This window comes from Colletotrichum scovillei (genome assembly GCF_011075155.1).
Source record: "Colletotrichum scovillei strain TJNH1 chromosome Unknown Contig00009, whole genome shotgun sequence".
NCBI lineage: Eukaryota > Fungi > Ascomycota > Sordariomycetes > Glomerellales > Glomerellaceae > Colletotrichum > Colletotrichum scovillei.
The window spans coordinates 3,771,914-3,787,247 of NW_023336267.1; the positions used below are offsets into that span (position 1 = coordinate 3,771,914).

The window sequence follows — 15,334 nt, forward strand, 5'->3', positions numbered from 1 at the left end:
TGATCATGTAACACTACTAGATCTTGTAATATGTACATCAAAGACGCAGTGCCATACATCGGGCGCGTACGTCTTGACTAATTCGACATGCTCGACCGTCGCGGCTCGCCCGCCGCCGTTTGCCGTTTCCGCCCAACCGTCGTAAAGGCGTTGGATCTGTGCGCGCCGCGGTTCAATCTCGTAGACGCCGACGTTCTCGTGAAGATGGAGCCAGCAGTCGTTCTCGCACGGCGCGGTGATGTCCCAGGCCGGTCGCCACGTAGGCTCGCTGGTGGGGAGAAGGCCGCCGTTGACATGTAGGATGTCGACTTCCGTGCCCAAGCCTCGCATGTCTGCTATCCTGGGCCCGGCTTGCTGGTTATCCTGGAGGAAGATTGTGATTTGCTCATCGCCTGTGAAGAGTTGTGCGGCTGGTAAATTCAGGTCTTCTCCTTGTATGACTTTGACTCGCCAGCCGTTAGCAACGGCACCGCGGCGGAGCGCTTCGACGCTCCACGGGTTGAGTTCCCAGCAGAGAACCCTCAGTCCAAGCTTTGCGTAGGAGAAGGTGAAGTAGCCGATGCCTGCGTACATGTCCACCGCCCAATAGCTCTTGAGAGCAGATGCCGGCACTTGACGGCGAGGAAACGTGGTATCTGGACCGGCTTGGCTGTGAAAGTCGAGGAGGCGCGTCTTCTCTTTGATGTTACCCCGGCTGAACATGGTCCATCGAGGAGCCCATGTTTGATGTATGCCGTTTTGCTTAGTCGACACCCAGAAAGCTCCCTCAAAATCTTGAGGCGTGGGGTTGGCGGGGTTGTTGGAGGGGCCAAAGTCGCCATGGAGAATCTTGAGCCCGCTTGGTGTTCGCAGGATGTTCTCGCTCTTTTCCACAGCTAGGCTCTCAGAATCTGTGTCTGTTTGTAGGGGGATCCCTTCATTGACGGCGAGATGCGTCAGGGTTGTTGAGCCGGTCTTGGAGACGTCTTTCAGGATTGCCTCCCACAGGCGATGGATCTCATCCTCGCTAATGTCTTGGTGGTTGAGGATGGTTGGCCATGAGCCCTTGTTGAAACTTCCGCTGGGGAGTAACAGCATGGGCTCATAGACTGTGAATCTTTTGGGCGTGTGCTGGATAAGGAGCGTCTCGAGCTCATCTTGGCTTTGCCATGGTTGAGTTTGTGGGGATAGTGAGATGAGCCAGGCTCTGGTGGCTGCGGATATTGGGTTTTCAGGCTTGGGTTTTTTACCTCGCGATTTCCCCTTCCGATCGGCCATCATGGCTATAATTTGTGGTTAGAAGTTGCCTAAAGCGAAGTAAGAATACCCTTGGACATTGAAGATCGTGTATTCCTTCACTGAGTGCAGAATGCGACCAAAATCTTTGGTGTTGCGACTCTGTTGGTGCATTAGACTACTTTACAGGGGTCACCACGGCTGCCACCTCGAGGACTGCTAAGAGTACCCAAGTGCTTTGAGAGTGGGGTGCCGCCAACCAAACAACCCAAAATCGGCGTACCATACATTAGGACTCACTTGCTCTGTTTTCTCATCGTCACCTTCATTTTTCCTTCCAAACCAAGTTCTTGAGGATCTCAGTAAGAGGATGGACGCCTCAACTTTGCCGGCACATTTGAGCTTTCTCAATGATGCTGCTCATCTCCTCAGGGCGTCCGCCCCCGAGACCTCAGCGTACCTGATGAGCCACCATAACGAGCTCATGTTCATCAACGACGTAGAGCAGAACGACGTTCAACGACAACACGTCTGCGGCGCCTGCGGTCATATCATGGTTCCTGGCCAGGGCACTACGCTCAAGCTCGAGACCGAAAAGGCACTGAAGAGGAAGAGACGTAACGTCAAGACTCAAGCATCGAAGACGAAGCTCAAACCCCAGCAGCGGTCTGGCACGCGAAAGCTTTTCAGCTGTGGAAAGTGCAGCCGCGTCACCAAGATTTCGTTCCCTGCGCCGCCACCGGCCGTGAGACGCCGGGCCAAAATTGAGCAGCGGCCCGCGGAGAAGACGCAACAAGCCACTGTGGCCGAGGCAGCTAAACCGGCCACGTCCAACTCTAGCAGCAAGAAGCGTGCGAAGAACCGCAAGGCCGGGCTGCAGGCTCTTCTTAGCCAAGCCAAGACCTCTTCTTTGGGGGCCAGAAATCTGAGTCTTGCTGATTTTGGTCGACTGGGTTAAAAAAGGCTTTTTCTATACAGCATTCGCTTCATGAAGCTCACGACATCTGGCCTCTTAGCTAAGATATAGCATCCAGCTCCGTGGTCCTCTATCGGTGGCGGCCATGACAAACCAGCCAGCGGGTGGGCTATCCTCGGGAATATTCTCGAAGGATTCCTGCCTTGGGAGAAACCCAGGGACCCGCTCAATGACACACATCGGTGCCCGGCCTGCAGGGCCTGCAGCTGCGATTGCCCCTCCAAAAATTTCAAGACCCCGCCATCGCCATCCCACCGAGTCAATCTTGGATCCCCCGCGACCCCGATAACAAAAACCCGACAACGAGACCCCGTCGTTGCGCAATGAAGAGAAAGTACGATAGTTCACAAGAAACACCTACCAACAACAAATCATTCGCCATGGCCGCCCCCGATTCCAAGACGACCCCCAACGAGTTCTTCGAGGCCATCGGCTCCAAGGTTGATGGCGGCGATGACCAGAAGGTCGTCGAGGAGATTGAGTCTCTCTGCATGAACTGCGGAAAGAATGTGAGCATGCGCTGCCACCCAACTGCTTGATTGTCTTACTAACTTAGCGTTCAGGGAAACACCAGACTGCTCCTGACCTCGATTCCCTACTTCCGCGAAATCATCATCATGTCATTTGCCTGCGAAGAGTGCGGCTTCGCCAACAGCGAAGTCCAGCCTGCAGGCTCCATCCAGCCCAAGGGCACACACTACGAGCTCCGCCTGACCGCGATGGAGGACTTTGCTCGCCAGGTTGTCAAGTCCGACACGGCGACCGTCAAGTTCATCGAGCTCGACCTCGAGGTGCCCGCCGGCAAGGGCCAGCTTACAAATGTGGAGGGTCTCCTCAGCACAATCATCAACGATCTCGACTTTGGACAGGAGGCGCGCAAGGAGCAGATGCCCGAGGTCTACCCCAAGATTGCCGAGATTATCGAAAAGGGCCGCGCCATGCTCGACGGCAGCTCTTTCCCCTTCCGCGTCACCGTCGACGACCCCGCCGGCAACTCCTTCATCACACCCGACTTGAAGGACGGTGTTGGCAAGTGGGAGAAGCACGAGTACCTCCGCAGCGCCGAGCAGAACGAGGCTCTGGGCATCTCCGCCGCACAGGCCGACGAGCTGGCTGCCGCCGCCAACCCGGGCTTGACCGCCGAGGGCGACATCATCCCCAACGAAGTTTACAGTTTCCCCGCCAGCTGTCCGGGTTGCATGCACTCATGCACAACACACATGAAGATGGTTGACATCCCCCACTTCAAGCAGGTCGTCCTCATGTCGACCGTTTGCGACGAGTGCGGCTACCGCTCCAACGACGTCAAGACCGGTGGTGAGATCCCCGAAAAGGGAGAAAAGATCATCATCAAGGTCAATGGTCAAATCGATCTCGCCCGCGATATCCTCAAGTCTGAGACCTGCGCTCTGGAGTGCCCCGAGCTCAACCTGTCAGTCAACCCAGGCACTCTCGGCGGTCGCTTCACAACAATCGAGGGTCTCCTGACCCAGGTCCGCGACGACCTGAAGAGCCAGATCTTCCAAGCTGACGGTGGATCCGGCGGTGACTCTCTCGATCCTGCTGAGAAGTCAAAGTGGACCGTCTTCTTCGACGGTCTCGACGAGGCCATCAGCGGCAACCGCGAGTTCACCGTTATCCTCACCGATCCCCTCGCCAGCAGTTTCGTTCAGCCGCTTGTCGACCCTCCCGCGCCTGACCCATCCATCCAGCGCGAGTACTATGACCGCACACACGAGGAGGAAGAGGAGCTTGGACTGAACGACATGAAGGTGGAGGGCTACGAGGAGGAGGCTGCCAAGGAGGCTGAAGAGAGGGAAGCGGCCAAGAAGATGGCTGATCTCGATAAACTTTTGGACGCCAACATGGGCAAGAGCTCATAGGACGTGGTGCACGAGGGGAGAGGGATGGGATGAATGGTATGACGTATTTGGATTCTAGTCAAGGGAATGTTGGCGGGGAGGGATTGATAAAAAGAAGTACATGATGATGATACCTATGCATAGACGGGTTATTGAAAAGTTTTTGAAGCCTTGAAATCATCTGACGCGTTTTGTGATTCTTTTTCCCTGTGTCAATTGTCTTCTGGTGGGTGTCCACACGAGACGCGCTGGCGACGTACGGCCGGCAATGTCCGATGTCGTCCGGTGATGCATGCTATCTCTTTAAGGTATGTATAATCGCCTGGGAAACACAGAGGGGCTCCATCGATTCGGTGACGAGCACTGTACTCTCGGTAGGAAGTTGGTTGACATTAGTCGCGATGATGAATGGTTCCTGCTGAGAACTGCTTGCTCCTACTTGCCCTTGCTGCTGTCAACTTCATACAACACCTCACCCATCGTCCTGCGCAGGGCCTTGTTTGAAATAAGTTGGTATACTCGGCGACTGGAGGACGAAGTAAAGATGAAGTTTGGGGGATAGATCGAACCTGAGAATCGGTTGACGCGAGTTCCCCATATTGGCGTCTGGATCGCACAAAACATAACACCAACTACAGAAGGCACCACAGGAGTGCTTGTCATTGCCGCCAGCAAAACGCATCCACTGGCGCGTCATTACGTATGTCTACCTGAATTCTTCTGACACTATCAATTGTGCCATCCTGTAGATGCAAGTCCGATCGCAAAAACATTCAATTGCAGAATGAATCAGGCGCATTTACAGAGTCGTGGGAAGGGGGACGAAAAAAAGATGACGAAATCCGACTCGAACCCGTGACTATTGGAAGAGAGAAAAAACAAGCTATCCATGGCATTATGTAGGACCGTGAGCCAACATACGATAGAATCGTACCGCTCGGCCATCGACTACAACGGACGGTGCTTGTTGAGAGCTGTTGCGTCTTTGGTGCCTATAGAGGATTGGATGAGGACCGCCTTGAGGCGTGTCGGCCTGAGGAACCTACGATGTAGGGGTGATGCGTATATTCCAGTGTCAGTAGTTGAATACTCGGTGATGTGAAAACTCCATGAACAGTCAAAATGCATCCGCCCTTTGGACTGAGGTGTGCTATACTGCCTGAGACCAACCTTCAGCACAAGTATGTCTTGGGTGGTTCACTCCCACAAGTCCCAAGGTTGAGCTTGGCCTATGCTGGTAAAGGTCGTCGGCGTGGGTCTCCCATGAATTCTGACGGACAAGGAATTTGGATTAGAATAGAGGTAATGGTGTCGGTATGCCCTCTTGGCCTCACTGGCCATCGTGATTGACCTACATAGGGTCCAGCTTTGCAAAATGTGGTGGTTGCAATGGGCATACCTCATACCATGAGCTCGGAGGAATCGCCTCTGATCGTGAAGTTGGCCGGAGAAGTGTGACCTGTCGCCGGAGAGAATGGTTATTGTCAGAGTGCTCTCTCGGCCGCGAAGGTTCTGTGATTGAAGGTGCCAGGTAATAAGGTCCACTGCTTTGCAGATCCTCGAAGGGTAGGTTCTTCTCGCTATATACCTCACTGTAATTATGCCACGACGGCATCCTTGTCACATGTTCGCAGCATCGAGCTTGTGAGGCTGAGGTTTGCTGTTCAAAGTCCATGGCTATAACTTACAGACATACACTAGCTTGTTTAATATTTGAGTTCGCGTTCAGTCTATCTCCAAGCATAATAGTTGTTTCCTTCGGAGTATGCAATAGGATTACCCATATGTCAACACATCTCAAGCCTCTATTTCAGTGACTACTACTACTACAGCTTCCTCTAGCACCGCCTTTGCCACTATCCCTACTACTATCACTGTTATCATAGGTAGTGTTTCTGCCCGGTTCTCCAAGTGTATTCTGCATGTACTACACTTGAAGAGGTCCAGTATGAAGAGGCCCAGTAACATGGAGCCTCTTGTAGAGGCGCCCTTGTCTGTGGCGGGATGTTGCGGCGAGATCGGGCACACACCACATACGGGCGTCCCCGGATCCACCTAGGAACTCGAAGAAGAGCAAGAGAATTGCCTGGAAGCACTGTTGTCTGAGGAAGCTGCGAGCTAAGGTAAGCCATCGAGCCGAAAAAGGCTATTACGGATCACCAAGGCACGCTGAGCAAGACTTTCTGTTCTGAGACTGGATTGGCTCTATGGGCAACTTCATTCTTGCAATTACGTGCAACTTCACTGTCGGTAGCACTTCCTCGTTGGGGACAGACATGTCGTACCAGCATGCGTACCACGATAGAGACGAAGGCGTTGCCTCCTCAACTGACACCAATGCGACCAAAGTCGCGAAGTAGCGACAGGACACGTTTATGAGAAGTCAAGTCTTTCGTCTCCTTGGGCAACTGCAGGTTGCGAACACCAGAATTAGAGTTGCTGGCACTTCCTGCAGAGACCTTGATGCATCATCATAGTAGCCAAGCATGATATGCACCCATCTGCAGGAATTTGCGCGGACAACAATATGACAGTGACCACTGAGACGAAAGATAGTTTCCCGTCTCATCCTACACGATTCGCAGCTGTTGAAATGGCCACATGGCTTTGCTGTCGGGAATAATGGGTGGGCAGCTTAGCCACATCTCAGGCCTAAGTTCGACGATGCATAAAGTAACCCAGCGGCCCCGAAGAACAGGCCAGGTCAAACACAAATTTGCTACTACAGATGAGCGGGACAAAGTAAAATCAAAGACGAGAGGCGCGGTCGCAAAAAAGTCCGCAATATCTCACCGCATGTTGAGATATCATGAAGCAAAAGGAATCTTGATAGAGACGAGATTCGAACTCGCGCGGTTTCCCACTGGTGAAGGAGAATGATTACATAAGCCTAAAACCAGCGCCTTAACCACTCGGCCACTCTACCTGATCTTATTTGATGATCCTTGCCGTCAGAAACGCATCTATGTTGGCTAGGGGGCAGTTTGTGATGCGGATGGCTGAGTTCGGACGGTAAGGCGGGGAGTGGTGGGGTTTGCTGACCTTGGTAGCATGGAACGGATGCGCTAGACCCAATGCGGATCCGTGCTTATGGGGCCAGTAAGAGGTGCCAGTTGTTTTGCTTTTGAAATGCATCGTTTATGCATTTGGTTGTTCAACTGGTGTGACAACGAGTGCGCGTTACCGCCCACCAAGCAAGTCACCGCTTTCGAATAAACGACTGGCTTATGCCTAGCATGGAAGAGGACGTGTCGACAGTGAGAAGAGTCATTCTAGTTTCCTAGAAACTGAAGAGATATGATCTTGTTGTGGCGGATGTGTTATGCATGCATGGATTATGCCAGCCACGTTCAGCCACACCCTAACAAGAGTAGTTTCCTCCTGGCAACATCTTTAGCTGCACCAACAGCTTTCAGCACAACTTATTCATACCTTAGTTGGCCAGCTGCTCTGGCCATATTTGCGATTCCATGACATCTGGAAGCTTTCTAGTACCTTGAGAAGTTTGAGTTTTCCAGACATTCATTAGGTTTCACACAAGGTTATCGGAATCTTCTTCGGCTTGCTACTTCTCTGCAACAATGAGATGTTGTCACTCGACGTGGTCGTCTAGCTGAAGAAACCCCCAGATCCAAGTGTTGGCGACCGAGCCTGAGATTCGGCGCTTCCCCGGGCAGCCCGGCCTAGCATCACACGCACAACTTACCTGAGCAAGACTTGTGTTCATGTCGTTAACATTCTTCAAGTCAAAAATATCCATAGCATCTCATGACAGCATCGCATTGTGATTGCACTTCTGCACTCCTTGCTAGCATGGCAAACTCCGGACCGGTCTTTCCCAACGTGGCGCGGAGCCGTGGTACTCGGCTCCGAGTGGGGCCACTCCAGATTGGCCAATCATACCGGAGTACGTCGGTAGAAGCGGGACAGCGGCCGATAGCCGACCAGTCTCGTCCGCTTTACGGATGCGCAAGTCAACTGTTCTCAAGGCAATGTGTCTGGAGTCATCGAGGACATTCAGATTCCCTTTGGCCGAATGTCTCAACCACAAAAGTCTTCGATCGCTTGTGTACATCTCAAGCTGATGTGCCTTAACAGGCGGCGCTTTTTTACACGGGATTTCCATCTAATTGACATTCATTGCGACTGGTTTGACATTGTCTGCCTTACCTCAAGGGCGTCGTAATCGCTTCAGCTAAAAGCGCATTATCTCTCTCTGCAAAAGGTAGCCAAGCCATAAGACTGCGCCATGTCATCGGGCTCGTCGGCCCAATATACCTTATTGGAATCAGCATCTTAATTATTCCCACGCATCATCGACACCATCGTCCACAGGAAACGGCTTACAACCAATTTCAGTGATCGTCTTATCGCTCGATCTCACTTCCTTGTCCGCGGCCCGTCGCGGGCACTGTTCCTTCAATGCCTGGTCACAGATGACCGGGTCATTTCTTCATTTTGTCTCTTCGGGTTTGGCTGAATTGCTGCTGTCCGAACTTGTCCTTAGATCGTCTTACCTCATCGTGATCATCCTTTCTTGCTTTGCCTCTGACGATCCTTCTTTCCTTTAGCAGTTAACGACTCTGGCCCAACCAGGCTAACAAAGAGGGGCTATAAGAGGGTGGCATCGATATCTATAATGACTTCTGTTATAAGAGTTAGACTAGGGATTCTCTTTGCATTAGATAATAATAGTTCTAAGCGGAGAGGTTAGTTTGCCCTGGGTATATTTTAAAAAAGAGACCGGTAAGTATAACTACTTATATAATACTTTACTTATTCTTACTATGCTTACTATCTCTCTTGTTCTTATCCTCCTTATTATCCCGCTTAGTTTTATTATCCCTCTTATCCCTCTTATTCTTGCTGTCCCTGCTGTCCCTGCTGTTCTTGCTGCTGTTTTTATTATCCTAGGCTTCTATTTATATATACGGGGAGGTATAATAAGTTAATAATAAGAAGCTTTAGTAATAAGCCTAAGTATACTAAGGATGAGTTTAGTAAAGGTTATAATTAAAGATATATAAGAACTAAATATAAAGCTTAGTATTGATAAAACACTGGCTACAATAGTTTTACTATAAATCTGTAACTGATAAAGATTTCCGAAGGCTGGCCTCGGCGACCTCAGTTGAGTTTTTGATTTCCAAGAATGTGTATGGCATTGAGTTCGTCACTACTATCACTTAGTCAAATGACCTCTCAGCGCTAGGAGCTGGAATAGGCCAGCTTCGACAATTTCAGCCCAGCCTGTTGGGCCATCTAGAGAGAATCCCCTTCTACCCCCGCTTATAAACTCAATTTAGTATCGAGGGCGATTTCGCCAAGCTTTATACTATAGCTACGATATATGCCTTCCTATTTTCCGTCCTCGAGCGACCTAGGGAAGTAGACCCTGACGAGGACCGAGAGACTCCGAGAAACGCATGGAAGAGCTCGAAGTGTCGACAGCTATGCACTAGCATGAACGGTGGAGAGACTAGAGGCATCAACACATCTTCGGCCACTGACATTATATGCATACTGGAGGATGCTCATGAATCAACATTGAAGGTCTTCTTTACTACGCAACGTATCATCGAGCTGAAATCCCTTCACCCTCACTCCCCTCACCTCCTTTCAAGAAGGAAAGGAAATTTGTGTCACCTTGCACGAACCCTTCTCCTCTTCACCGAAGACATCATTCGTTGTCCACGTCTTTGTCGCTACTACGGTTCTGCTACGAGCCACAAGAGAAGCGATGCCCAGAACGGACGTCGTTATTCCTAAAATTGTAGGGATAACAGGCCAGGACTAGACTGCTGACGGACTGGTCGCGCCACCAAGTCTGCCGCCCTCGTGATGTGATCTCTCATTATTTCTCGAGGAACTTCTTCCACATCCGTATGCTTCTGATCCGCGGACCAATTTACCCAGCGTGCCATCAAAGAGTTCATCGTTCTGATCTTGTACACCTAGACTACGTCATGTTGGCACTGCCGATAGCTCCAGGCGATGATCTGATTGCCAGACGTCTCCGTTCGTAGTGGCCCACGCAGGATGGATTGGTGAGCAGTGGTCAGCGTGATATTCTTGACCGACCGCCCTAATAATGGCTAGCATGTCGTAGGGGCTTTGGAAGGAAAGGGAATTCCTTCCAACTTCTGCCCTCTTGTCGGCAGCGATAGTCACATTGAGCTGGAAGATGTTCTGTCATGTTGTAATATTTCCGATAACGTAAATACCATGATCAGGCAATCGAGTGCCCAGGACACCTCTATGACAACCGGATCTTTGTGCCTGGATTTCAGTCGAGAAAGACCCGGACGACCTGAAGGATCGCTTGAATCCTAGGCTCCTTGAGGGGCTGCTCGAGATTGAGATTGCCCAATTCCCTGCAGACGCTCGGAGACCGGTTCACTACCATAGTCCAAAATAGATGACAGTATCGTCGTCGTCATTCATACCGCCAAGCTTATGTGGTGGTTTTTTTCCAGCTTTCCAGGCGCTAAACTTATGGTCCTAATCTCTGTCATCGTCATCTGAGGCGTCTTGGCCCCGACAACAGTCTCAGAGTAGTTGCTCCTGGGTAACGCTCTTGTAGGGGTTACCATTCTGGAGACACCACTACTTCAACCGACTGTATATACCGCCGAGACCTGTTGGAGAGGGATGAGCGGTGAGAATGATAAGACACAGGCTTGAGAAGCGATTCTCAGCACGGCTTTGTGGCGTACTTGCGCGACGCCCGTCAACCTTTTTCCGACGATGAAGGTCTGTCCAAGCCTCTCCATCAAGACGGCGATTTCAACATCCCGATCAAACGGAAGAGACATTCCGAAGATCTGGTCGACATTGCCGGGCATGCTGAGGACGCTGGTTGGTCGCTTGATAGCGAACGCACCAAGCAGTCGCCCAAGACGGAGTACGACGAGCTTGATCAGAGGGACCACGCTGTTTGGTGCGCCAAAGACCCCAAAGAAATGTATGGATGTGAGAATCTTGCGTTGCAAGAGTAACCCCCATCGTCTATGTCGATGAGTTTCGCTGGCATCGGACATTCTACTCAGGATCTGTGCATACTTGATGTCTAACGTTCATATTACCTTGTGGACAAACTCGCCTACAAGTGTATGCATGTAGTGAGTGGGCGTCATCTGCTACAACAGCAACAAGTTCTAGGTCTCAAAGTTGCCAGAACGTTATGAAATGGAGGCTGACTCATTTTCACGCTCCGTCGAGATCCGAATTGAAGTCTAGATAGAAATGAGATAGAGGAACGTGGCCTCCAGTTCTGTGGCGAGCTGACTTTTCGAATATCTCCTTACGACTTATCGATGAGGGACTAGAGCATGATGACATGACTCCTCGATGAGTTCTGCCGAAGTCATCTTCCTGACTATGAGGATGAGCGCTCAAGGCTTGTGTCCCTATTCAAATTTAACAGAGGTTCTGCTGGAGAAGACGGCTGTAGATCATCTCCTTTCGAAATGACTATTCAACTCGAACTTCAACACGTCAATGGCACGTTTTCGTGCTACTATCAATACGGTCCCTTCGCGAGACGCACCTGTGGCTCCGGCGGTGGTTATGATGGCCGTTCTGTTAAGGTTCATTTCATCTGCAGGATTAGCTGCAGTCAGTGGTCCCTTCGCAATTGCCTCGATGCTCGGGATTTCTACATTCTCAGGATATTGAAGCTCGTACACGGCTTGAGAAGCTAGCTGAGGTTGACGCATGGGTTGCATTCGTTGACCTTGGCCTTTGAGACTCATGTTAGCCGAGTTGCAATCACATGATTGATCGGTAACCAGTCCATACAGCGAGGTCGATCAGCTCCAGTTCCTATTGCCAACTGTTCATCTCCCCTTCGGCGACCGGGTCTGCGAGGGATTGGTCGATAGCGATGGTCCAGAAAACTCCAAATGGCGATTGCCCCTCGACGATGCTTGTATGAGGGCTTTTACTCGGCCAAGTCTATCTCACGAACGGATGAGACCGTCCGAAATCTCCACTGGTGGCTCTCCCATCCCTCCCCGGCCCTTCAAATGCAGTGTTATTCTCCCTCAGGAAATAGTCTCGAAGGATACAATCTGACTGAGTTAATAGTGAGGAAAGTCGTTCCAACGACTGGCAGCTCTCAACACCCCACCATGCGTCCTCAACAGAGCGAGGTTCTCCATAGTTGTATTCTGAAACCCGAACGATTGAGTCGCCCAAGATTCAGCCCACACTGCTCGATATCCTATCTGTTCGAGAGCTCTTTTGTGGGTAGCCTTTCTCTCCTGAGATTCTTGGCACAAGCAACCGCTCTCTGTGCGCACCCCGTCTGGCCACCCTTCTAGATGCCGAATATCGTTGAGGTTAAAGGTGAAATGGTCGATTGGTTTTGATATGGCCGATTCTGAGGGCAAGAGATTCAAGTAAGAGAGATCAGCGTGAGTGTGCAGGACAGACAAAGAGAGTAAGAGAGAGGGAGGGAGGCGACGAGGCAGGTAGTCACTTACTTGGGGACTCATTTTACTCATGCCCCCTTAAAAGTCAAGACAATTGACGTTTTTTTAACTTTATTCTAGAGCTGCTCGTGTGCTTGTGCTGGCTGTCGCTGACGTGAAGTTCTTGTCTCACATGGAGGATGCCTAGTCTAGAGCGGCTTCTGCCACAAGATTTTACCACTTCCGAAGATATGGTTCTTCCTATTTGTTGTCGGACGACGAGTCTATGGTATTTTTCGGCCTGGATGGCAGCCGCATTTATTCATTTACACTCAGATACTCGGACAATAGAAAGCAGTTTTCTCACACCAAGCGAGCGACCGACATCCTGACGGCTGAGTTGCCATTTGAGATAAGGAGACAGGATCAAGGCTACTTTCACTTTCAACACATACCTTAGCCATTTGCCTATGATCCAGTCACATTCCATGCTTAATTTGATTGTGGTTCAACATCTTCTCGAGCCAAGACAATTGTGTATCTCTACATGAGTATGAGAACAACGCCACGTCTTCACGGTCAAATATCTCGGTGCAATGGACATCTTTGGCCCGCTACCAACTGTTCTAGCCCGTGACTGACTGTTACCCCTCGTCTATTGCATGAGAAGACTTCAGATGCACTTAGTTAAGATATTGTCTGTTTACTGCGCCAAGTTTGAGCGCTTCAGGAGTAGCCACAACTCGACTCGAAGCATCATGTTCCACCTACACACCTAATTCTTCCACATACGACCATACCCATTGGAAAATTCGGGATCCCGTCCGCTCTCCCATAGACAAGCCAATGAGGGCCGGATTAGTAGTTGGGTCGGTGACGACCAGCGAATACCTGGTGTTGTATGTTTTTTGGTGTTTTGGGTGGTTTGTTTCTCACGATGCGAGGCCTCATGCTGTGGAGCAGATGGTGGGCGACGATGTTAGCGGAGAGATCCCGGCGCAACGCCAGACGAAAGAGAACACTTCTCAGCCTTAATTCCTGTTCTCACTGATATAGCTAACTGCTATCACCTCCTCCAAAGACCTTGCCGTAATATCCTCCTGGATTATTTTGCCCCCTTCGATGGCAGCCTCGCTCCGAGAACCAGCCAACCAATCCAGATGACTACATAAGTCAATAATCATCACTGATCATGTCTTATGATATGCCTTGTAAAGCAGTCTGGTGCCCCTCTTCTGCCGAGGCCTTGCCCACAGTCGGCTGATGCAATGCCTCCCGGTAGTGGGTGAACCATGGGTTGCTGGCTCCTATCGTCACTCTTTTGCCATCGTGTCTGAACTTCACGGGAGCGCCGTAGGTACGTAGGCTGCTCTTTAACACTCTGGATGAGAGCCCATACTGTCGTTGAACGTTTTGAGGTCGATGGTGAAGCGAGGTGATCCTCATATGTCTCTTCAAAGTCGGCCTTCTCTCTAGAGGACGACGCTCCCGGGCCACGGGGCCTTGTGGGTGGAAGAAGAGTCTCGCACTTTCTTTCTATTTTGTTCTTATTCTTGTTCAGAACACAGACATATCATCGCGCCCCAGGTAGAGATAGGGTCTGGTGATGGCGGTGGGAGCGGTGTTGAGTCTTCTTCAGTATCCGTGAGTTGTCTCGACGAAAAATGAGACGGAGACGAGAAGAATGATTGTCTTATTGGACGGCGACTTTAGAAGACTCTTGCTTTCGATTTCTTTCTATGGGCCGGCCGGACGTAGAGGAAGCGTGCAATTGTTCCGATATTTGGAGAGGAAAAGGGATTCCGTGAGTGCTAGGCAGGCAGAGATGAAAACAAGTCGTTGAACGGCACTTGGCGAGAGTTGAAGGCCCTTGACTATCACTATCACTATTACATCCTATTTCTCTAACCTTCGCGATTGATGATTCCCTCCCTATTCTGGTTCATGAACCGTATGGATAAGGTACCTGTGAATTGGCGTTGACCGCCTTGATGATATTGATGCGTTCATCATAAGGTAACCGACGTACAAAGCACTCCCACTCATTGAAAGAGATAAATCGTCCGGAAATTCTAGTAGGAGAGCGTTCAAGACTCCTCATACTCGCGATGCTGGTTGGACGGGTAAGAAGATGTAAACTGTCGTCCTCGCACTACTCATTGGACAGAACCCAGGCTTTGCCAATAAGAATGGCAGGTGCAATGAGCCAAGTTAGAAATAAAAATCAGAGTAATCTGGATTTAATCTATTCTCGGATTGTTATAAATTCATACTGGCAGTCTGACGGAGAAGCTCTCGGCCGTGACGGAAGTTGGTGAGGGGATTTACCTGGAAACTGAAGGACATCTTTTGTGAAATATTTACCTGACCAAGTCCCTAAGAGATCAAGGCATCCATTTATTTAGAAAGATTGATATCTACACATGAATAGATAAGCGAGAATGAAGGCGTTTCTACCACGTGATTCAAGCCATTTTGAAGTCAGTGGTGAGGGTGTCAAATGTTCCGGGCCCACTCCTGCTTCTTGCCCGAATTGCCCGGCACCTCCTGCCCTCTTGCACCCTTCACCTTCCTACTCTTCTTTTTTTCTCTTGCACTCCTTTCTCTCCCACTTCCTTTTCTTTCCCCAGCAAGATCCGGTCTCATTTCTTCAACCTTTGTTTGTGCGGTTTGACTGCTGCTCATTCCTACCTTCCCCCATTCTGCTTTTCCCTCCGTCTGTTCACCTTCGATTTACCACCCGCTCCGCACGTCACGGGAATTTCGATATCACTGTTCTTGTCTATCTATCATCGCCATCGAGGTAAGTCTATTCTTTTTTCCTGAAGTCTCTCCGAGAGCACCTACATTTCGAGGCGTCATCTCCC

At 50.5% G+C, this 15,334-nt stretch overlaps 3 protein-coding genes across 3 annotated transcripts; 2 read left to right on the top strand and 1 right to left on the bottom strand.

The window, feature by feature from the left end:
• Positions 1–3: 3 nt before the first annotated feature.
• HER10_EVM0012261 (tRNA wybutosine-synthesizing protein) lies at positions 4–1,376 on the bottom strand (the record flags this gene model as incomplete). The annotated part of the gene is made up of 1 exon (XM_035481659.1): positions 4–1,376. Exon 1 carries the CDS (start codon positions 1,258–1,260, stop codon positions 4–6), a length of 1,257 nt encoding a protein of 418 aa, XP_035330192.1. The 5' UTR covers positions 1,261–1,376.
• Positions 1,377–1,585: 209 nt separating this feature from the next.
• Positions 1,586–2,173, top strand: HER10_EVM0004500 (RNAse P Rpr2/Rpp21/SNM1 subunit domain-containing protein; the record flags this gene model as incomplete). Its single annotated transcript, XM_035474142.1, has 1 exon — positions 1,586–2,173. The coding sequence occupies one exon, from the start codon at positions 1,586–1,588 to the stop codon at positions 2,171–2,173; it is 588 nt and encodes a 195-aa protein (XP_035329220.1).
• Positions 2,174–2,514: 341 nt separating this feature from the next.
• HER10_EVM0003102 (ZPR1 zinc-finger domain-containing protein) lies at positions 2,515–4,074 on the top strand (the record flags this gene model as incomplete). Its single annotated transcript, XM_035472788.1, has 2 exons — positions 2,515–2,700; positions 2,755–4,074. The coding sequence occupies 2 exons, from the start codon at positions 2,515–2,517 to the stop codon at positions 4,072–4,074; spliced, it is 1,506 nt and encodes a 501-aa protein (XP_035329044.1).
• Positions 4,075–15,334: the final 11,260 nt, after the last annotated feature.